Below are 22880 nucleotides of genomic sequence, written 5' to 3'. Positions count from 1 at the left end.
TCACAAGCAGAAATAGAATCCACCTTATTCTTCATAGTAGTTGTCAGTACTTTTCAAACAGGAGTAAAGAGCAATAAAAACTGATTAGTATCTAAAGCAGATGATACTCGTCATACTCATAGCGTTATACCAATAAAATAAAAACTAGCAGGATCTTATTAAAGGGGAAAAGGCAAAATGCCACATTTATTGTGAATACAGAAAGAATCCTAGTAAGCAGTTAGTTATAGCTATAACATTCCATTCAATTTCATATTCACACACACCACACACACACACGTTCTGCAAGGTTGTTATCATAGTTACCAGCCTTAGAGTTCCTTATGCCAAGCCACTGGCCAGGTGGCCTGGACATGAGGAGGGAGCAGGGCCTTGTCTGATGCTCCTGGAAGTTGGTTTGCAGAATCAGACCCCAAAGTTCTCACTTTCTAGAGTCCATTTTTTATAGGAATTTCTTCCTATGCCAGTCTGTGGGAATTGCTTCATCATGCTGTTGCTGAATCAATCAGCAGATGGCACATTCCTGACGGCTCTGTGCTGCCAGATGTTCTTGTTCTTTGATTTTCCCATCCTTGAGGCTGTTGGGTGGATTCCAGTCTGCCCTCCGGGGGTCCTCTGGTTATTTCCACTTGACGCTTTCTTCAGCCGATGGACACTGGATTCTTAGGCTGGCACCTCTCTGATCATTCAGTTATTATCCACACCAAGCATCCATCCACATACATCCTCTATCTCTATTTTAATCACAATTGTTAACAAAGCGAGATGAATACGACAAAAGGGCGGGGAGTCTTTGGGTGCTGTTTCTGTTGTTACAGAGTATTGCTTTGAGTCTCTCTCTATGTGAGTAGTTGTTACAAAGAATTGCTTTGAGAACAGACTCTGTCTTAAATGTACTAACACAATTAGCAGCTTGCAAGTTTCACACAGAGAGGGAGAAAAACAGTACCAAAAACCAAGAGACCTCTTAGTTTAAATTCCAGTGTATTACTAATTATGGGGAATCAAACTCATTTGTGATTTTAATACATAACTTCTTTACTATGATCCAACAATAGGGAACAGATTTGATCAATAAAGACTTTTCATTTTTATGAAGTTTCTTATGAGCAGAACCACTCTCTAAAAAGGAAAAAAAACTTTAGTATCAATCACAAGCAGGCATGTGGTGATTGTGCTGAGAAACAAGGTAAAGCCATACATTCCTCTGCATGGATTGTGTTGGGTTCCATAGCAACTTGGCATTTCCAAGAAACTTGAAAGTTTTCTAGAAGCCTGGCACCTGAATTTTATTCTGGTCATACTCGTGAGTTTTCCACCTGAACCATTGCAGAGTGCTCTATTCACTTCCTCTCTTATAAGTGATATTTTCACCCTTATGGGGGTGTCAGTTACCACAAATTGCAGCACAAGGAGGAGTTGGAATTTAAAGCTATGTCCGCTTCCATAACATGAATTTGTAGTACTGTCTGCAGGATTTGGAAGGCTGATGTCTGGAGTTCAGGTCACATCTTGACCCAACTTTTTCTCATTGCTTTAGTACTAGTTGGCTCTTCTTTTTTTGAATATTACTAACAATTGCTAACCTCTTCGAGTGGTAATTTGCAGAGGCAATAAAAGAGAAAAAGTTTTATTTACTAACAACTGGAGTTGTTTGAATTTTCTGCTCCACTCTCCTTTTCCCCATTTCCTTGGAGTCGTAGGATTGGCTTAAAGAAGGTGAAGAGGAAATAAGGGTCTTCTGGAAAGTTTTGGAATCCATAGGTTTAATGTTCATGCAGCCCAAACTGTAAACTCCTTGAAATGGTTCTGGTACTCATAAGGCATGGTACAGAACCCAAAATAAGGATCTATGTAGGCAATACCTTCAGAAGACTCAGTTACTAGTAAATAGCCTTCCTTTCTTCTAAGTTTTTGATAACTGCCATTTCCAGCCAGTGTAGAATAGAAATTTGAGAAGTGATATTAAGCAGATTATAAAATATATTTGCAGGTGTTACTTATATAATTACATACAAAACATGAATTTTTGGTGTATTCTGAATTTTCTTTCTGTTATAGGCTTTAAGAATGAAGCTGGCCTTAATAATTAATGGGAACGATCCAGATCTGCCTTTCCTCCAGAGCTTCAGTTATAATCTCTTGATCGATAAAATCAAGTCTTACATTGATGTTTTCTTGAAAGAAAACTCAACAAACTTTCTAATCAAGGTATGTTGAGTAAACACAAAACTGATAAAAATGGTGTACGATGAGGCAAAATAAAGGGGATGGAAAATGTTCAACTCATCTCCTGAACTAGAACAGTACCTTGAGCACTTTTAGAGATAAAAGAGCCTTACCTTTCCACATATGGTTCCGTTAATAAACAACGAAAAGCTTGTGCTTGAGAGACGAATACTAGAATAAATTTCACAGAAGTTACTACAGAAAATATTTTCTTAATGTGGGAAATGAAAGTATTGCACAACGAGCTTTATTTAGAAAAGAAATATGAGAAAATAAGAATTGTCTGATTAAAACTGGATCCTTTTAAAGTTGCGTATGGGTAAGAGGACCACTTTTTGTCATCTAGAACAGATTGTTTAAAAATACTGTACCTAGCTATTTCATGCTTTATTTTTTCTTTAAGCCTATAAAACTTTTAGTATTATACCGCTTAGACATTTATTGTAGGTTAATATCCGATTAACGAATCAAATTATTTTCACTTCTCTCTCTAATAAAAATGTTCCTTATGCACCATCTATCTCAACAATGATTTCAAATAGGAAGGAATAACACTTATACCGCAGTTCATTTTCAGGATGACACTTTATTAAATTCCATCTTCTTTTACGCAGATACTGAAAAGATATATTCATGAAAACTACACATAGTCAACAGTGAGGGGAAATTCTTTAATGTGTGCTTTTTTTAAATTGAGTAATTCAGGGGATTGCTTCTAAAACTTTGTGTGGGATTTTACAAAACTAAAGAAGAGAGAGAAACAAGTCTTTTAACTCAAATCTGAGCTGCTCTAACTTTTTTAGAAGCGGAGAGCATTCAAAGTAGCACTGTAATATGGGGGTCTTTATCTGTTAGTGTCCCCTTACAGCAGAAAGGGGAACTACACCAACCTGTCTCCGTTGCTCATTATGCTGTCACACCCCAACTCTGCATTTGTCAAGTCACTGTCAGGAACTGACCCCTCCTGGACAGGTCTTCAATAGTCTCTGTCCCCGTTAGGATAATACAGGAACAGAAGTTGTGACACTCCAGTAGGAGCTAATCAGTCCTAATTCTCCTGGAGATAGGAGCTTCTTCTGTAAAAGACCCTGGCTAAGGTAGGTAGGTGCATCCGCTCCACTGGGTTCCAGCCCAAGGCCTTTGTTAGTAACAGCCAGCACTAGCCCTTCACAGACCCTTACTGTTCTCTGAGTGACTTCCTACCTCTGTAATCTTCCCCAGCTTCTTGCCCTGTTTCTCCCCCTTTGGTGGGTTGGTTTGTCTGGCAGCTTCTCACCAGTCTACTGGAGAGATCCTTTCTCTGCTATCCCTCTGACTCTGGCAGTTGCCCACCCTCCTGCCTTGTAGCCCTTTTATCCTCACAGCAGCTGTGGGGCTGCCAGTCAGCTCTGGCAGAGCAGTCAGTTGCTTTGTTAATCCATGACAGGCTCTAACTTTTTTTTTTTCTTTTCAATTGGTTAAAAAAAATTCAGATTCCTGTTAGGGCACCAAAGAAAATCCCTTTAGACCAGTGGTGGGCAAACTTTTTGGCCCAAGGGCAACATTGGAGTTATGAAACTGTATGGAGGGCCGGGTAGGGAAGGATGTGCCTCTCCGAACAGGCTGGCCTCTGTCCCCTCCCACTTCCTGACCCCTGACTGCCCCCCTCAGAACCTCCTGACCCATCCAACCACCACCTCCCCCCCGCCTGCCCCCCCCCCCCCACTCCTTGTCCCTTGACCACCCTCTGACAGGCCCTCCGGGACCCCACGCCTATCCAACCGCCCCCGGGACCCCTGTCCCCTGACCTCTGCCCCATCCAACCACTCCCTGTCCCCAGACTGCCCTCCAGGACCCCCTGCCCCTTATCCAACCCCCCTGCTCCTCACCCCCTTACCATGCTGCTCAGAGCAGCAGAAGTTCGCAACCTCCTGGCCAGAGCCAATTACACTGCCCAGAGCGTTGGTGGTGCAGCAAGCTGAGGCTGCGGGGGAGGGGAAACAGTACTGGGGGGCCAGGGGTTAGCCTCCCCGGCCAGGAGATCAAGGGCCAGGCAGGATGGTCCCTTGGGCCAGATGTGGCCTGCCGGGCCATAGTTTGCCCACCTCTGCTTTAGACAGTTCCCTACCGTTGCTATGCCTCTCTTCAGTAGAGGTGAGACAGGAAGGCCCAGGAGCTCCACACCAAGTGTTCTGAGGCCCACAGTATACCACACCTGCTTTCCTACCCATCCCTGTGAACCTCTTCAGGAGCATCACTGAGGTTAGTCCTTTCTATGTCCGAAGTACTTTCTGGTACATGCAGAGGAATCCTGGGGAGCCAACAGCTCCCTCCTTCCATTGCACAGGCAGCTGCCTTCCCCTCCTGCAAATGCCCACAGAGATGCCTGTACTTCCCTGGCATAGAGAAGTCCCACAACTCCACCTCACTTGGCTGCATTGTCCCCTGGTACCATGCAGGGAGGTGGGTAGGGTAAAGGGGGCCCATATGTGGGTCAGAGTGAAGGATTGACTTTCTTGACTACCACCAAACTCGATCTTCAGAAGTGCAGCTGCTACTGCTATTGGTGAGCTCCTTGCCGGGCCTTGAAAAGAGCGAGTAGGTAAGCTGTGCCAGAGCAATGTGGAGACAGTGTCATCAGGCTAGTACCGAGACAGGAAGTGCCATCAACAAAATCCATCTGAATTCATACACAGTAAATTGGGGATGATTTTTTTTTCAATTTGTCAGTTACAATCTCGGGTTTTAACTTTAAAAATAATAGGTACAACATTTTCAGGCACAAACATGATTTTCAAATGTGTCCCTTTAACTTTAAATTTTCAAGCATTATCTGACACATTGATGGTTTTAAATAGCGGACTATGAATATTACACTTTTTCTGCTTCTCTCTCCACTTGTGTATAAAATATATCTTGATTGCCTTTAGATAATATTTGTTTCTGTTACAGCCACACCAAAAGTGTCTGCTGTACATGTCGTACCAATATTCTTAAATTCTGAGCGATCAGATATTTAGTTTTAAATTTAAAATTGCAAGAAAGCCGGTATGATCTATTCATACAAGCAGTACCATTGAATCTGCCTTTATAATATTTGCTCCCTTAGAATTGCTCTAAAACATACAACGTTCATCTCCCGCATACCCTTGTTTGTTTGAACATGTATAACTATTAATGTACATAGCATCAAATGTGTTCCTCTCTTAAAATGTTTTTGGTTATTGAACTTTGATAAGTGTTCTGATGGAACTTTAGTTCTATGCGTAACCTAATGAAATATATTCAAAGTAGCATTATCATAATGGCAAAATGTTACTTTCAAGACATTTCTAATAGTAACTACTTCATGTGTTATAACAGTAATATATGTTGTTACTTAGCTGCAGTTTATGTTCAAATAAATGCATCACTTGCTCTTACAATCCTCATAGGCAGCCACAGAAGAGGTGGAGACTAAAAGACTGGAAGCAACAATGTCTCACAATAAACCTGGAAATAGTATTGAAACAAATAATGAAAGTAATTTGGAAATAGAACAAAGGTTTGTAACTGAGCATCATACCAGTAACCACGTAAGAATTTATCAGTGGTACTTGAAATTAGCTTAGTGAGTAAAATTTACTTTGTTTTGGGTTGCAAAAAAAAACAACAACAAACAGACTGCAGCAATTTGTGGGGAAACTTTATTTTAAAAAAAAGGTTTTAATACTCAGACTAAGTGAGAGCTAGAAAGACTTGTCTGAGTTAGTGGTTTTTTACATGATTTAAGCAAGATTTGTTTATTCTTTTAGTAGTAAAAATTGTGTGAATTCCATTTTTTTTACAATATATTAACCAACTGTAGGTTTTTTAGTAGCATGGGCTAATCTCTCTTGCGGGATCTAACTTTTTGTGGGTGGGAGCAGGATACAAATGCAAGAAACAATGTGGGACCAGGTAAGGGGCAGGACGGGAGCAGGATTAAAAAAAATAGTCCCGCGCAGGGCTCTACTATAAGGAGGTAAAAGAATTCTTCCAAAAGATAATGTCCAACAGAAAACAAGTTGGTAGGGCTTGGCACGGACTTGGTAACTATTTGTTGAAGATGCATTTTTAACTTGAACAAATGTTGTTAGAGAACAAAACCTTGTGACAGTTAAAAACATTGAAATCTATTTTAACTTTTTCTTTATGCTCAAGCTTTTTTAGTCCTGCCCTTCAAATTCAGGACATACTGGTATATGAAAAGGAAAGAGCAGGGAGACGAGGGTTTCATGCCCTGGTATGCTTCTGCCAAAGTGGAGGGGAGGAACCCATCCCTAGTTCACTGATGACTCTAGTAAATTAGGTCATCTGTTTACTAGTTGTAGTCATAGTGTAGAAAGTAGTTGGGTCTCTTCCAAACCAGTAACCGAAAAAACTGTTTGCTCTACTCCAAATCAGTTGAACTTCTTAACGCTTCTGTTTGAAAGCGCTGATGTGCTTTTTAATAATGAGGAATGTTGTGGAAGTTTGACTGACTAAACTTGAAGGCCATTCACTTTTCATTCTGACTGAATGTGCTGAGGTGATTATTGAAATCCTAGATCTGCTACAAGTTGTTTCTTACTGAGAAAGATGGTGGGCTAGATCTTCATTGTGGATGTAGTCCTCACTGCTACTGTTTTATGCTTGATCTGAACATTTCACTAAGGAAGGTAACTTGGATGCAGATTAGACTATTAGTGAAGAGTAATTGCAAAATGTTGTAAGGTTGGTGGCTTACGCTGATTACATCTCTTGAGAGAGAGTGATAGAATACAGGATAGGGAAGATTTAGTTGAAGAATACAAATGGTTTCCATAGTTTGTCTATAAGAAGTGTTTAGAATTAAAGTTTGAAAATATGGGCATACTACTCTTTGAAGGACTTCTTTATAATTAATATTTCAATTTTAAGCATGTATTATGTTTAGTCACATATTCTTGTTTTTTGGCAGGCCTGGGGATTGCCACTGGTCTATCTTTTTTTTTTTTTTTTTTTTAATGCTTTGGGTAGATTTAAGGATAGGCTGCTAATGGGTCTCTAAGGAGGTTAATTGTTCTACATAGCTAACCTTTGTATACTTTGTTAGAAGTTTTATTAGAGAGGATAAGTTTACTTGTCTAGACAGAAGGGCTGAAGTCTAGGGAATGACTTTTGGCTTTTAAACATTTCTATCTTTTTTTTTTTTTTCCTTCAGTAATCTAGAAGATCAAAGAAGTATTGCAAATGAATCATCAGAGAATGCAAGAGAACCTCTAAAAAGGTAGAGAATTTTTTTTTGTTGCTGTGTGTTACTAGAGCTGGGTGAAATTTTGATGGAAAATTTGCCAAAAAATGCAATTTTGAGGCAACCAAAACTTTGAGAATTCATCCCAAATTCTTGAATAGTCTTGGCTGACTAAAAAAAGAGGAAACAAATTTAGAACAGCTTGTTCTTCTGCAAGCAATGGCATGTGTCAATTCCACTGTAGATTTGTGTGCACCTCATGCACAGATGTTGGAGTTTTTTTTTCTTTCTTTCCCTCGGCAGTACCCATCGGGCAGCTTGAGGGCTCTTTATAGCCACACGCCACTGCGTGCTGGTATAAGAGGGCAGAGCTATCCCCAATCCCCCTCCAGTTCCTTCATACCGCCAGTGATAGTTGTCCAGAATGTACTTCTAAATAGTAGAAAACCCTCGACTAGAATCACTTACCTGCCCAAGTGGAAGTGCTTCTCCATTTTGGGCTCATCATAGAATCCTAGATTATCAGGGTGGGAAGGGACCTCAGGAGGTCATCTAGTCCAACCCCCTGCTCCAAGCAGGACCAATCCACAATTTTTGCCCCTTTGTGTCTCCTCACAAAGCACCCCGAAAGCTGCGCTGGACTACCTTCTAGATCTAAAACAGAATGTGACCATTAGTTCCCTAAGGGTACATTTGGCTGCTATCTCCGCTTTCCGTATACGGGAGGATAATAGGCCCCTTTTCTCCTACCCCATTGTTAATCAATTTCTGAAGGGCATGGCCAGACTGTACCCTCAAGTGCGGGACCCCATCTCTCTTGGGGACCTTAATTTAGCCCTGACTAGTCTAATGGGACTCCACTTTGAAACTTTTGTGACTTGTTCCTTCCTTCACCTTTCCATGAAGGTAGTATTCCTAGTAGTGATTACCTCAGCCAGAAGAGTTGGTGAGCTGAGAGCTCTAGTATCAGAACCACCTTATACCGTTTTTAAATGGATAAGGTTTATCCCTGTCCACACCCTTATGTCCTTACAAAAGTAGTCTCTCTAGTTTTCATGTTAACCGAGATATCTGCCAACATTTTTTCCAAACCCCATCACCATAAGCATGAAGAAAGACTTTACTCACTGGATGCGAGAAGAGCATTAGCTTTCTACCGAGTGCTCACTAAATCTTTCCAAACTTCTTTACAGCTCTTTGTCACAGTTGCTGATAGAGTTAAGGGCAATCCAGTTTCCTCCCAGAGAATCTCCTTCTGGATCTCTCCCTGCATCTATTTGTGCTACCAACTGTGTAACACAACCCTACCATCTCCAGAACTGGCACATTCTACTAGAGCACAAGCAGCTTCTGCAGATTTCCTGGCTTGAGTACCAATTGTTGATATTTGTAATGCAGCGAGTTGATCATCAGTCCACGCTTTCACTTCTCATTACACCATCAACTGTCAGTGCAGAGACGATGCCAGTTTCAGACAGGTGATCCTGTGATCACTGTTTAGATGGACTCTGAACCCACTTCCATAGCTGTTTCCGTGAGAATCACCTACGTGGAATTGACATGTGCAATCACTCGAAGAAACAGTTTTTTACCTTTCAGCAACAGTTGTTCTTTTGAGGTGTATTCCACAATCTGCCTGCCTTCCCCTCTCTATTGGAGTCAGATAGGTACGAAGGAAGAGACAGGTTGGGGTGGCTCTGCCTTCTTATACCAGCACACAGTGCCACATGGCGACGGAGGGCGCTCAAGCTGCCCCAATGGGTACCTCTGAGGGGGGCAAAAATCTGACATCTTCGCAAGAGGGTGCGAACACCTCTCTAGTGGAATGTACATATGCAACACACCTCAAAGAACAGCAGTTACGGAAATGTAGGCAACTATTTCTTTTGAAACTTTCGAAACTAACAGTTTTGAAATGTCACTTCAGATTGATGTTTTGTTTTGCCAAGAAAAAATGAAAATTTTGGTTTCAGTTGGAAAAAATGTTTGTTTTTCAGTTCAGCAACCAAACCGAAAAGTCAGCTTGCATAGCTGTCACACGTATTCCTGAATGTTTCAGCAGGTCTAGTCGTTATATCTTTATGTATCTTGCAGGTCACGCAAACACCTTTATTCCTTAGCACGCCACACCCTCTGGAAGCTAGAAAATGTGTCTTCTAATGGGATAACAAAACACAGAAATACCAGTTGTCTTCAAAGTGAGTATGCTGTGGCTTTCATTAAGACTTGTGGTACACCGAATGCAATATAACAATTCACAGATAAATTCTTGACACTCGTGGGCTTTCAAAATATTACCTCTACGTGACTGTTTTCCTCCCTTGAAATTTGCTATTAGCTTGTTCTTCAAGTACTCCACCATTTTTTGTCTGCATTTGGAACAGGAAAGCCGCAATCACGGTGCCTCAAGATTCTGCCTGGTTTCAGATTTGAGGGCCAAATTCTAAAGCTTCAAGAGCTAAAATTTGTAAAATGATTTGAAGTCACCAACAAACCAAAAGATCTAGGAAACAGTTGATTTATGCTTTCCACTTCATGATTTATTGCACTTTAGAGTATATTTTATTTATAAGAAATCAGTTAGTAGTGTCTGTCCTGGATCTCTGGCTAGGGTAATTCTGGGGAGAAATTCCTCATTTTGTAGGGGAGGAAGAAGAAACAGGAAGGCAGTGACTAGCTTTTTAAAAAAGACAGCTGTGGCAAAGCTGCACAGATTTAGGATGTTAAAATAAGCCGCAGGGGAGATGGGTAGGTGGTCAAAGGTGCATGTAAATAGTTACAAGGTAGATTTTGTACTGTTTTATTTGTAGTAATGGAGAAATGTTTAATGCTGTTCAGAATTCTTGTTAGTTAAATATTTAAAATACAAGTAAAATTCTTTTACTGGTACAATCTCTTGCAGGAATTTAGTGGCCGTTTGTAAGTATCCTTCTTTTTTGAGTACCCCAACAGACGGTCAGATTCTCTACTGTGCTTATCCCACATAGACACTTACAATAGTCCAAAGTAGATGTAAAGGCTAACAAATCAAACAGTAATATTCTACACTCACTTTGTTCTTGCTTCTCACGGGTGTAAATGTTACTGTGGAGAATTGGGTTCAGAACGTTGACATTTATTGATCTTTGTGTGCTTAACTTATTAATTTAGGTCTCGGTGATTTGCAGAACATTGAAAATGATGGAAAATCTCTGTCTCACAGGCCAACTCGCCGAAAGAAGCAGGTGTGTATTGGTTTTATGCTATAAATGGACCTAAAATTAATCTACAAAATGTATGGGTATTCCATCAGAGGAAATGTAACATAGCATTCTTTCCAACTTTAGTTACTGTGTAGTATGTTGCTATAAGACAGCAGTTCCTGGCAGGAGCTTTGGACAAGCCAGCACCAATGATTTTGTCATGCAGTGGCTTAATGTTGGACTGTCACCTTAGTGAACAAAGTGCTCCATTGTAAGGGTGAAAATACATAATTGGGATGGAATTTTCAAAGTAAACCTATTACAGTAGTCTGATAACAGGCAACTTCCCATAATGCTGCATTTCATAAAGGCCTTATCCATGAAGAAAATGTAGAAATCTGTTTGTAGTCACTATTTTAAACGCTAGTTACATCACAGACACAAACTAAAGTACCACCTAACTTTGGGAAACCTAGAAATATGACCTTAATATAGGGATGTTATGAAAAGGGTATTTAAAGTGCACTTGACTTTGCTTGGGAACAAGACTACTACTGTTTTGAAATAATACATCTGGTATACAGTAAACTTTTTGAAATGACTGTCACGACGTTCAAAATAATGATAAAATCTTCTAACTCTTAAAGCTAAAATATAGGCTTCAGTTTTCAACGTAGAGGGGCACTCTGAAGAGATAGACAGCACAAGATTGTTGTAAATATTGAGTCTCCAAACTGTCATTTACAACAGCCTGACACAAGCTGTTTCATCCTTTTACCATCAGGAAAAGATGAACTTATTTTTGTGATTCAAATTTTTAAGAATAACTAGAGAAAACAACTTTCCTATCAGTTTACTGTAGATCAGTGGTTCCCAAACTTGTTCTGCCGCTTGTGCAAGGAAAGCCCCTGGTGGGCCGGGCCAGTTTGTTTACCTGCCATGTCCGCAGGTTTGGCCGATCACGGCTCCAGGCCAACAGGAGCCGCTGGAAGCAGCGGCCAATACGTCCCTCAGCCCGCGCCACTTTCAGCAGCTCCCATTGGCCTGGAGCTGCGAACCACGGCCGCTGGGAGCTGCGATTGGCCGAACCTGCGGATGCAGTAGGTAAACAAACCGGCCTGGCCCGCCACGGGCTTTCCCCGCACAAGCGGCGGAACAAGTTTGGGAACCACTGCTGTAGATAAATGTCCTTCTAGCTCCTTTATTCTTCCCTTCCTTAATAGCCTATATTGAAGTCAAAGTACTGGTTAAATTTACAGGTACATCCAATCCTCAAACTAGACCATCTACTAATGAGAGAGCCATTATTAAGCCACCAAAATCCATACCCCCCAGAGACTAGATATGGGAACAGGCACCACATTAAAACACTGATTTGAAACACAAATTTCAAAGCAAAGCTTAACCATGGCAAAAACTTTACAATCTCCTTAGAAGCTACAGATGTTTTATCAAAACAAAATTTTAGAGGGGCACATTAACAATGCATCTGTTTGCCTTAAAATATTTATTCCCTTCTTACAGAAACATAGCCAAATTGCTCAAAGCAGCGCCCCTTTCCTCTTGTTTCATTATTGATGAAGGTAGCAAAAACTGCCACTTAATGACATGAATATTGGCACATTGCCACATGATTTAAAAACAAAAACAAAACAAAACCCCACTTATACTGCACCTGGTGCTAAGTTTTCACTCCTCACTAATACAGAAAAACTGTATATATTATCAATATTTTGTTCTTTGCTATGGTAGTTCTGCATCAGTAGTTAATTACAAACACCTTTCCCAGACTTGTGCTGACTTTAATGATCGTTGTGAACAGATACCTTACAAAGGCTAGAAGCTATGATGGTTACAGTTCCTAACTATATGGTAAAGTCAACCCTATAAAAATGCAGAAACCCAACAACAGACGGAAATGGATAAAAGTTGGTAGGGGATGGGAAAAATTCCTAAATTCTTATAAAGAATGGAAAGAAAAAAATTCAAATTCTACACAATTGCTCTCATGAACCTATAGAATGCATACTTTATCTCCTTGCTATTTCTGTGCAGTAGTCCTTGTCAGTGGGATCTCTAGTATCCATATTACACAGAGCAATGTTTTTGGTATTCCAAAAAGTTGAGTCTGCTCATCCACATAATTATGTGGGTTATATAAGACTGTTTGCATGCATTAAAGAATGCTGTGAATGTCACAGAAAGGGTTGTTGACTTTTAGAACTCCCTTTTCCATGCAGTCCCTCTTTCAATGTTGGCTTTGTTTGTTCTTGTTTTGTAATGGCATTTCATTGCAATGGTTCAGTGCCCGTTTTCAGCTTTTCATAGCAACATTTTTCAGTTAAGCTACATTTTAGTCTGATGCAACACTTTTGAAAGGAGAATCCTCTGTAATTTCTAATGCCTTTCAGTAGTAAATTGAACTCTACAGATGCAAGTGCCACTTACTTATTTTACGGTGCTAGAGAGCTCCCTTTTATACCCCTTCTTTGTGTGAGAAGTCCTTTAGTGCCATGAGTAGCCCAACTGCAATCAGTGGGGCTTGCTGCTGAAGCAAGGGATCCAGAATTGGACCTTTATTTGTGTCAAAGAAGAAAATTTAGATTTTTTTTTTTTTTGGACAGGTTGGTGGGGAGGATTCAATTTAACTTCCAAGGATGTGTAATACTGGTTTCCAAAGAGCAATTATATGTAAAGGATTTAAGAGGAGTTTGTAGTAGCTTATCACAGAGGATTTAAACTGTTAGTTTTGCTTTTTGTAATTATTTGTCACCAACTTTTCAATTTGGGTCAGTACTGGCTTGCTCTTTTTGTGGCCAGATTCGCCATTTGGCTTAACGGGTGGTAACTAGCAGCATTAACCTGGAACAAATCTAGCCCTGAATAAATCTAAGCTATTGAGTCCCAATGTTTGTAGAGTCCTTCATCCTACATTTTAGGAATGGGCTTGGAAGGGGACACTCAGGGGACTGAGGAAGCTTGACATTTTAAACTAAAATTCAGTTTATATGAAATAGAAATGGAAATATTTTTAGGATGTAAACTCAGGGTGGGGATGGTGTCTGTGTTTTTTACAGCACTTAACAGAATGAGGCTCAGGCTCCTATCCTAGTGGTACTTTCTGGTTGCTATCACAATGCGATTCTTAAATAATACATAGGAGTAAGAAAGGGTCTGGCGGCATAAATCATGTAGTTTAGTGTGCTAGCACTGCCATGGTTACCCTTCTGGTAGCATTTCCAGAATAACTCACCCTTACAGAGTTACTCCTTTATCATTAAAAAAAAAAGGAGTACTTGTGGCACCTTAGAGACTAACCAATTTATTTGAGCATGAGCTTTCGTGAGCTACAGCTCACTTCATCAGATGTTGTTCATCACATCTGATGAAGTGAGCTGTAGCTCACGAAAGCTCATGCTCAAATAAATTGGTTAGTCTCTAAGGTGCTACAAGTACTCCTTTTCTTTTTGCGAATACAGACTAACACGGCTGTTCCTCTGAAACCTGTCCTTTATCATTAAAACTCTTTATGATCCTGGGGTGAAAAATGACAACTGATGAGTACATTTAGATTTACATGAAAAATGTGTTCACCTTATGAAAGAACAGGGCAAAAGCAGAGGGAGGTAGGGTCCAATTCTGAAATCTACCAGTTACTGTTACTGCTGTTGCCTAGTTCTCTAGCGAACGGAGAAGGCATACTGCTATTCCTCCTCTAAGCAGCTTACAATATTACTTAAGATATATTACAGCAAGGGATGATGCAAACAGTAAAATTTATGAGAGAATATTTTAGTTCCCTCTTACTCTTTTTTTTTTTTTCTGCGTGATTTGAAAATCTGTTTAATTCTGTATACAATATGCTGTTTGAGAGACTGGTAAGGTTTAGGAGTGGACATCAGCATTGGAAGGCTAGTTAAAAGTGAGCCTTTAGTAGGGCTATAAACTCCCAAATGGTTTGCTTCATTTTTTTTATGAATGAAATGGTACCTGTTAGAGCTATAAAACTAGATTCCATTTACTTCCCATTTGTTTCTTTATGGAATTTGAGATGTCTGAACCTGAAACGTGACAGGCGTTATAGTTATAGTTAGAGTATATTAAAAGTTGGCCCTCTCCATGCTTTACCCTAAAAGTTGAGATCAGCTGGGACACTTGAGCTGACAGTTCCCCTAGATTTGTATGTTTTGAGAGCAGGGAATTCCCAGAGGAAGGGGGCTATGTTTTGGATTTTTCTTTTCCTATTCATCTTTACATATGTCCAAAAGAGTTAAGTTGCTGTAGTATATTACGAGAACATTGTGGATTGATTTTAAATCGTCAATTTTAATTATGATTTAAATAAGTAAACAGGAAACTTTGATTTAAATACATTTTGTATCTTTTGCGTTTTTACTTTTTAGTTATTTCCTAAAGAAAGGTTGACTCTCATTGGTTGGTAACCATTCCAGTATGTTGATTTTTTTTTTCCATCTAAACATAGACTTTACACTGAGCTTGGTATTACTTTTTACTAATCAGGAGGATGCACCATATCTATATACACTTATTTAAGAAATTATATAGTTCCTCTTTCATTTATTCAGATTAATCATTTTTATATTTTTAATTGTTTAAAAAGGTGGATTTACTAGATTTTTACTTGTGATTTGAGTCAAGCTCTAGTTGGATGGAAATTCTAATTTGATTAAAATTGCACACAAATAGCATTTTAAATAGTTTTATTTAATCCAAAAAATCTGAAATATGCTGGATACATGAGAAAAGGGTTTATCAAAACCTGTTTTTCATTCAAAGCAAACTGTTGAATAAAACAAAGTATTATCTGCAGTTAGTAAATTGGACTGATTTTCCTTCAAGATTTTAGAACTAATAGAGCTCATCCTCTCACACTGATCATAGATCAGAAGAAGAAGCTTTCCTGGTTTGCAACTCCCAGTTGGTTTCTTGACTCAATCGACTTTTAAGTCACATGGGGTGCATGAGCAGTTGTGCAGCACCTCCGCATGCCAAATACAGAAATGAAATGGTGTTCTCCAGGCAGTGTGACCTCACATGAACCATATGTACAAGTACTACTGTACAGAGTACACCATTTTGTAGCACAAAATGACATCCTCCATGCAGCAAGACCTCGCACTCATGTTACGTGAGAAGTCATGCCATGCGAAGGACGCCATTTTGTAGAGCAGGTTTCTGGCATGTGCAGCATTTCACTGCAATGCTCTCTACATTCCAGGCAGCTACTGCTGGGGGAGTGGACAACATGAGCACCAGAAGTGGCCCATTGGCCACCAGTTGGGCCACCCTGAACTAATAATTGAACTGAAGTAGTTGAATAAACTGAAATGAAGAAAATATTCTCTGACAGAAGAGGCTACTGCTGTCAGAAATTAGTTTAGCACTTCAACAAAGTCTGATTCCACGTGCTTAGCCTGTGACTTCCACCAATTCTTTACTTTGATCTTCAACAGAAAATTTGTGCTGCTTAATATTTTTTAATTATTTTAATTATAGTAAGTTTCAAATTAAATTTTAAATAGGTTTATTTTAAAAGTATACCTGTGTTTAATTTAAATTAAAAAATCAATTTAAAAAAATAATTTTTAAATTGATTTTTTAATTTAAATTAATCATAGATTTTTATCCAGCCTGATACAGTTAATACTTTGGTCTAATTTCTGTTGTTTTTTACTGTGCAGGTGCTAGGTGGTGTTGGTGTCTTGTGATATGCAGGAGGTCAGAGTAGATGACCTGGTTGTCCTTTCTGGTCTTTAACTCTATGACTAAAGACTTTTTTGAGGGTTGAGTTGGGAGGGTTTCTAGCTTTGTTGGGTTTGGAAATTCTTTTGTCATATTTGATAACTCGATGGAGTTATCGGTGCAGTACTAGGTGGAGTACCCCAGGGGTTGGTCCTGGGGCCGGTTTTGTTCAATATCTTCATAAATGATCTGGAGGATGGTGTGGATTGCACTCTCAGCAAATTTGCGGATAATACTAAACTGGGAGGAGTGGTAGATATGCTGGAGGGCAGGGATAGGATACAGAGGGACCTAGACAAATTGGAGGATTGGGCCAAAAGAAACCTTCCTTAGAGGTTTTCAAGGTCAGGCTTGACAAAACCCGGCTGGGATGATTTAGTTGGGGATTGGTCCTGCTTTGAGCAGGGGGTTGGACTAGATGACCTCCTGAGGTCCCTTCCAACCCTGATATTCTATGATTCTATGATGCATTTTGTATGTTTAATTTTGTACTTGTGGGCCTATCATTATAGTTGCATTAATAGCAAAACGTACTAAATATACTGCTGTAGTCTTAGATTAGTTTAGATGTAGCATGGTCTTCTGGTTAGTGCACATGACTAGATGTCAGATGGGTAGTTGCTTTATGACCTTGAGCAAGTTGCTTACCTCTCTGTCTTAAATGGAAATAATACACATGTGCTTGTATTTAAAATCCTGGATAAAAAGTACTAAACATATAAAAAGAACTCTAACATTTGAAATGCCATTGCTATGAAATGCCAATGCCATCGCAGCATCTCCTTTTGATACTTATTTCTCAAGTGAAACTGTCACAGAAATAGCTACCTATATATCATATTGACTAAGTACTGTCTGTTGTCTGGTCATTCTGCATATCAGTTAATGTTAGTCTTGGTCATCACAGATAAAATTTTCAAGAGCCTGTCTAGCTTAGGCTCCTTAATAAATTTTGAAAGCCAGTCAGACATTAGGTAGAATTTTCAAAATGCACCTATGTCTTTATTATGTGACATTCTATGTGAAACTTCAGCAGCCCAAATTGATTTATTCTAAAGGGCTATCTACTTAAATCCACCAAACCCAAACAGGAAAATATCTCCCAAAGTATCAGATGTAACCTGAAAATGTAGAATTGACCTACCTTTAATGTAGCATTATATGAATACATGTAACCTAATAAGTGAAATATAAACAATATTTTCATACATTTCTGGTATTTATACTAAATGTGTCAAATTAGAACTTTCTACGGAGGAAAATTTAGTGTGTACAATTGTTATCTTTCTAAAGCGATGGACTTGGGAAGAAGACAATAGACTGAAGAATGGGGTAAAGAAGTTTGGAGTGGGAAATTGGAATAAAATTCTGATTCATTATGACTTCAACAACCGAACCAGTGTCATGTTAAAAGACAGATGGAGAACTATGATCAAGCAAAACATTGCTTAGTTGGACAGTGAGAACTAACTTCAACTCTTACCCCACTTTTCCCATGAAGATTAATGTTTGGACACCTATCTAGTTTTTCCCAATAATTTTGGTTATAAAGTGTTGTGGGCAGTTTAAATTGATATAAAAGAACTTCCTGTGTGTGAATTCATTAATACAGTAATGTAAGACTAATGTTTCTCTCTATGAATGTATATACTAGGAAAAGCAATAAGTGATAATGTAAGGTCTTCATCTTTTTTTTTCCTTTAGAATGTTTTAATTTGAATTTTTAATTCTGCAAAGCAAAGGTACTGTAGTTTGTTAATTCTGGTTGGGCAAGGGAAAGTCTCAAAACTAGCATCCTGAAAGTGGAACCAGAATAATAAAAGGTATACATCATCTGTATGTCCTCTCTTGTTTGAGTATAGATATGTAACTTAACATAAAAGATGGCATTTATCTGTATAAAGTGGATGTTATCACTCATGAAATGTAAATGTTTTACTTAATTTGTAAAATACTAATTATGTAATATTAAAGCTGTAAATAGAATGTAAAACAGTATGCTGTATTTGTACCCTTATAAAGATATGCATCATTTCCAAAGCATTTAGAGATAGTCACATCATAAAGGCTTGCATCGGCAATTACAGTTTCTTTAATCCTCAAAGAGAATCAGATTAAGGTAGGTCATGCAGCATCAATGTGATGTTTTTGATCTCTGTCCAGCATTTCATTCTTGAGATACCTTGGTCAAAGTGGCTTGTACACTTATTTATCTGCAGGCATGCCTGCACAAAAATCTTGCATTGCTAATTTAAGATACTTTCCAAATGGTCTGCAAGTGTTTGGTTTTTTTTCTAGAAATACTCACGGCATTGCTCCATTTGTAAAGATGCCATTTTGAAGTTACCTACACTGCTGGCACAACTGAAAATTAATCTTAGCTCTTCTTTCACAGAGGAGGAAATTGGGATGAGGTGGAACGGGAGTGGGGAGTAGTATTGTGATAGTACCTATGACTTGTAGGTCACGTAATCCTCTTGTGAGTCTCTGTTCTCCCATCCCCCAGTTGCAACCTTGACTCTACCAGTATGACTCTACCAGTATGACTCTACCAGTCAGGATATGGAAGGCTTGAGACATATGGTTCGGTAGCCTGTTTAGTCGACACGTGGCAGGCCATTGTGCATAGGGAATGATATAGCTGGCTCAGAGGGCTGCTTCTGAATTTTCTCACCATCAACTAGTGAAGATAAACTCTGGGAAGGGCAGCTCATGTAAGTGCATCAGGATGCTATTAGCTCATATGAACAGAGTGAGTGCTCCCTAAGCAGGACAGTGTGCCACCTATTGCCTTTTAGGGAGCATCTGGCTGTCTCTTCCAGTCTTAAACCTGTGGTACAGAATGCCAAAATCTCAAGGAAAAGGCTTTGTAGATACTTCCCTGTCCACCAGGTCGTCTTAGAAATTATTGTGGAATCATTAAGTTGCCTTTTCACAACTTCTGTGGGTTAGACAAGTACCACCATGATGGGTCTGGCAGATAGCCATGGTTCACGATGACAAACAGCTACTTCAATGGTGAGCTGCCTATTCTGAGGCTCTTTTAACAAGTTGCATTAGGCTCTTCACAATAATTCTCTCTCCTGAACACCTTCCTCCTGCCACCATACTGAATGTAAGAAGTTTGAGACTTCTAAATAAGATTTCCTGCTGTATCTAGTTCATACATGAGCATTCCATCAGAGCTCCTGAGTTCAGGTGTAAACCAGTTTTCTGAGATCCTCTCTGTCCCATGAGCAAAGGAAAACAGAAGTCAAAAGATTCCGGAAGTGAGCTGCTGGCTAGGTAAGTGGTGTAGGGTTGAACATTGGTCCGCCCTCTACAGAGATGGGAGGACCTTTATACTTTGGATGGCCTCCACCTCAATAGAAGGGGGACTAATCTTCTCAGGGACAGACTGGTCAGAGTAGTCAAGAAGGTGTTTAATAATAAAGGGGGAGCCTAAAAAGAAGAGTATGAATGAGCATTCAGTACAAAATCAAGATGTAGAGAACAAAATCAAGGAATCAAGTCATAAAAAAAAAAAAAAATTAATTGCCTATACACCAATGCTAGAGCCTGGGTAACAAATGAGGAATTGGAATTGCTCATTTATGAGCATAAATTTGATCTAGCTGGCATTACTGAACTTGGTGGAATGATTCCCATTACTGGAATGTTAAAATCAATGGTTAAAGCCAATTTGAAGGATCAAGTTGGCAACAGGGGTGTGGGAGTAGCACTCTGTCAAAAATGGCTTTACCTGTTTCCAGGTAACTTATAACTCAGAAGAATGATCTTGAAAGCTTATGCATCAGTGTCCTAACAGATAAAGCGCAATATGGGGTATTAGTTTGTGTCTGCTGCAGCCTACCAGATTGTACTATGCAGCAGGCTGACTGGCTTCTTGCGTATTATCAACAACACATAGGGAAAAAAGCTGAATGATTGTGGGGGACTTGGACTGCAGTGACACATGCTGGTACTCTTATGTTGCCAGTACTAAAACATCCTTGGAATTTCTAAATATTATAGATGACAATTTCTAACTCAATAAGTGTTGCATCCAACATGGGGGGAATTCTAACTTTTGTCTTGACAAAGAGGAATTCACGAGAGAACTAAAAATTAATAGTAACTTAAGTACAAGTGATTGTGACTTGATCACGTTTATCAAGTGCAAACAGAATAAAGTCCACACCAGTGACATATATACATGGAGCTTTAAAAGGGCCAAATTCATAAAGCTGAAAATGATTGAGCCAAATCATCTTAGAGGAAGAACTTAATTAGTAAAAATTTAAATGATAATTGGGAATTATTTAAGACCACTTTACGAGATGCCCAGAATGCTACAATCAAGGAAGAAGGCCATTCTGGTTAAACCAACCTGGTTCAGAGAGGAAGTGAAGGCAGCTGTTTGTTGTCTGTTTTTTTTAAAAGGAATGTTGATAGCTTCTGACTTATATTAATTGCTTCCCTTATCAGTTTTCTCAATTCTGAGTAAAGGGATACAAGAAGAAATCTATGGCAAGCAGAGTTAAGGAAAATAAGGACGATTTTTTAAGTGTCTGTTAGGAACAAAGAGAATCCTAACAATGGCATTGGTCCATTACTAGATTGAAATAGAATTATCAATAATAATGCAGATAAGGAAGAAATGTTCAATAAGTATTTGGGGGAAAGAACTGATGTAGTCATAACACTCAATTCTACTAGTATCTCAGGATGGTGTTAAAACAGCAGCTACTAAAGTTTAGACATTTTTGAATCAGCAGGTCTACTTAACTTGCATCCAGCAGTTTTAAAAGAGCTGGCTGAGGAGTTCACAGGACCAGTAATGTTGAGTTCTCAACAAGTCTTGGAACACTGGGGAAGTTCCAGAAGATTGGAAAAAAGCTAATGTTGTTGTGCCAGTATTTAAAAAGGATGAATGGGATAACCTGGGTAATTATAGGCCTGCCAGTCTGATGACAATCCTGGGTAAGATAAGAGAGGCTGCTATGGGACTCAGTCAAGAATTAAATGAGGATAATATTACATAGAATCATAGAATATAAGGGTTGGAAGGGACCCCAGAAGGTCATCTAGTCCAACCCCCTGCTCGAAGCAGGACCAATTCCCAGTTAAATCATCCCAGCCAGGGCTTTGTCAAGCCTGACCTTAAAAACCTCTAAGGAAGGAGATTCTACCACCTCCCTAGGTAACGCATTCCAGTGTTTCACCACCCTCTTAGTGAAAAAGTTTTTCCTAATATCCAATCTAAACCTCCCCCACTGCAACTTGAGACCATTACTCCTCGTTCTGTCATCTGATACCATTGAGAACAGTCTAGAGTCATCCTCTTTGGAACCCCCTTTCAGGTAGTTGAAAGCAGCTATCAAATCCCCCCTCATTCTTCTCTTCTGCAGGCTAAACAATCCCAGCTCCCTCAGCCTCTCCTCATAACTCATGTGTTCCAGACCCCTAATCATTTTTGTTGCCCTTCGCTGGACTCTCTCCAGTTTATCCACATCCTTCTTGAAGTGTGGGGCCCAAAACTGGACACAGTACTCCAGATGAGGCCTCACCAATGTCGAATAGAGGGGAACGATCACGTCCCTCGATCTGCTCGCTATGCCCCTACTTATACATCCCAAAATGCCATTGGCCTTCTTGGCAACAAGGGCACACTGCTGACTCATATCCAGCTTCTCGTCCACTGTCACCCCTAGGTCCTTTTCCGCAGAACTGCTGCCTAGCCATTCGGTCCCTAGTCTGTAGCTGTGCATTGGGTTCTTCCGTCCTAAGTGCAGGACCCTGCACTTATCCTTATTGAACCTCATCAGATTTCTTTTGGCCCAATCCTCCAATTTGTCTAGGTCCTTCTGTATCCTATCCCTCCCCTCCAGCGTATCTACCACTCCTCCCAGTTTAGTATCATCCGCAAATTTGCTGAGAGTGCAATCCACACCATCCTCCAGATCATTTATGAAGATATTGAACAAAACCGGCCCCAGGACCGACCCTTGGGGCACTCCACTTGATACCGGCTGCCAACTAGACATGGAGCCATTGATCACTACCCGTTGAGCCCGACAATCTAGCCAGCTTTCTACCCACCTTGTAGTGCATTCATCCAGCCCATACTTCCTTAACTTGCTGACAAGAATACTGTGGGAATACATGGGTTTATGGAAAATAGATCCTGTCAAACTAATTTGATATCCTTTTTTTTTTTTTTGATACAATTACAGATTTGGTTGATAGAGATGATAGCATTTATGTAATATACATAGACTTTGACTTGGAACTGCATGATACTCTGATTATAGAATTAGAAGGATATAAAATTAACCTTGTGCACATTAAATGGATTAGAAGCTGGCTAACTGATGGGTCTCAACATGCAATTGTAAATAGAAAATCATCGTTAAATGAGTGTTTCTAGTGGGATCCTGCAGGGATCAGTTCTTAGCTTCACACTCATTAATTTTTTTTATTAATGACCTGGAAGAAAATATAAGTTCATCACT

At 39.6% G+C, this 22880-nt stretch overlaps 1 protein-coding gene across 2 annotated transcripts in view; it reads left to right on the top strand.

The window, feature by feature from the left end:
- Positions 1–18379, top strand: part of TERF1 (telomeric repeat binding factor 1) — a 32487-nt gene extending 14108 nt beyond the window's left edge. For both annotated transcript variants that reach the window (XM_075125118.1, XM_075125119.1), the window contains 6 exons: positions 2062–2211; positions 5643–5752; positions 7412–7477; positions 9536–9639; positions 10592–10665; positions 17680–18379. In XM_075125118.1, the coding sequence (XP_074981219.1) occupies positions 2062–2211; positions 5643–5752; positions 7412–7477; positions 9536–9639; positions 10592–10665; positions 17680–17838 (663 nt within the window). In that variant the 3' untranslated portion in view covers positions 17839–18379. The remainder of the gene's footprint in view (positions 1–2061; positions 2212–5642; positions 5753–7411; positions 7478–9535; positions 9640–10591; positions 10666–17679) is intronic.
- Positions 18380–22880: the final 4501 nt, after the last annotated feature.

The sequence above is a fragment of the Caretta caretta genome, chromosome 2, assembly GCF_965140235.1.
Source record: "Caretta caretta isolate rCarCar2 chromosome 2, rCarCar1.hap1, whole genome shotgun sequence".
In the NCBI taxonomy this organism is placed as follows: Eukaryota; Metazoa; Chordata; order Testudines; family Cheloniidae; genus Caretta; species Caretta caretta.
Note: the sequence above shows the minus strand (reverse complement) of the source record. Positions and strands in the feature narration are given on the sequence as shown.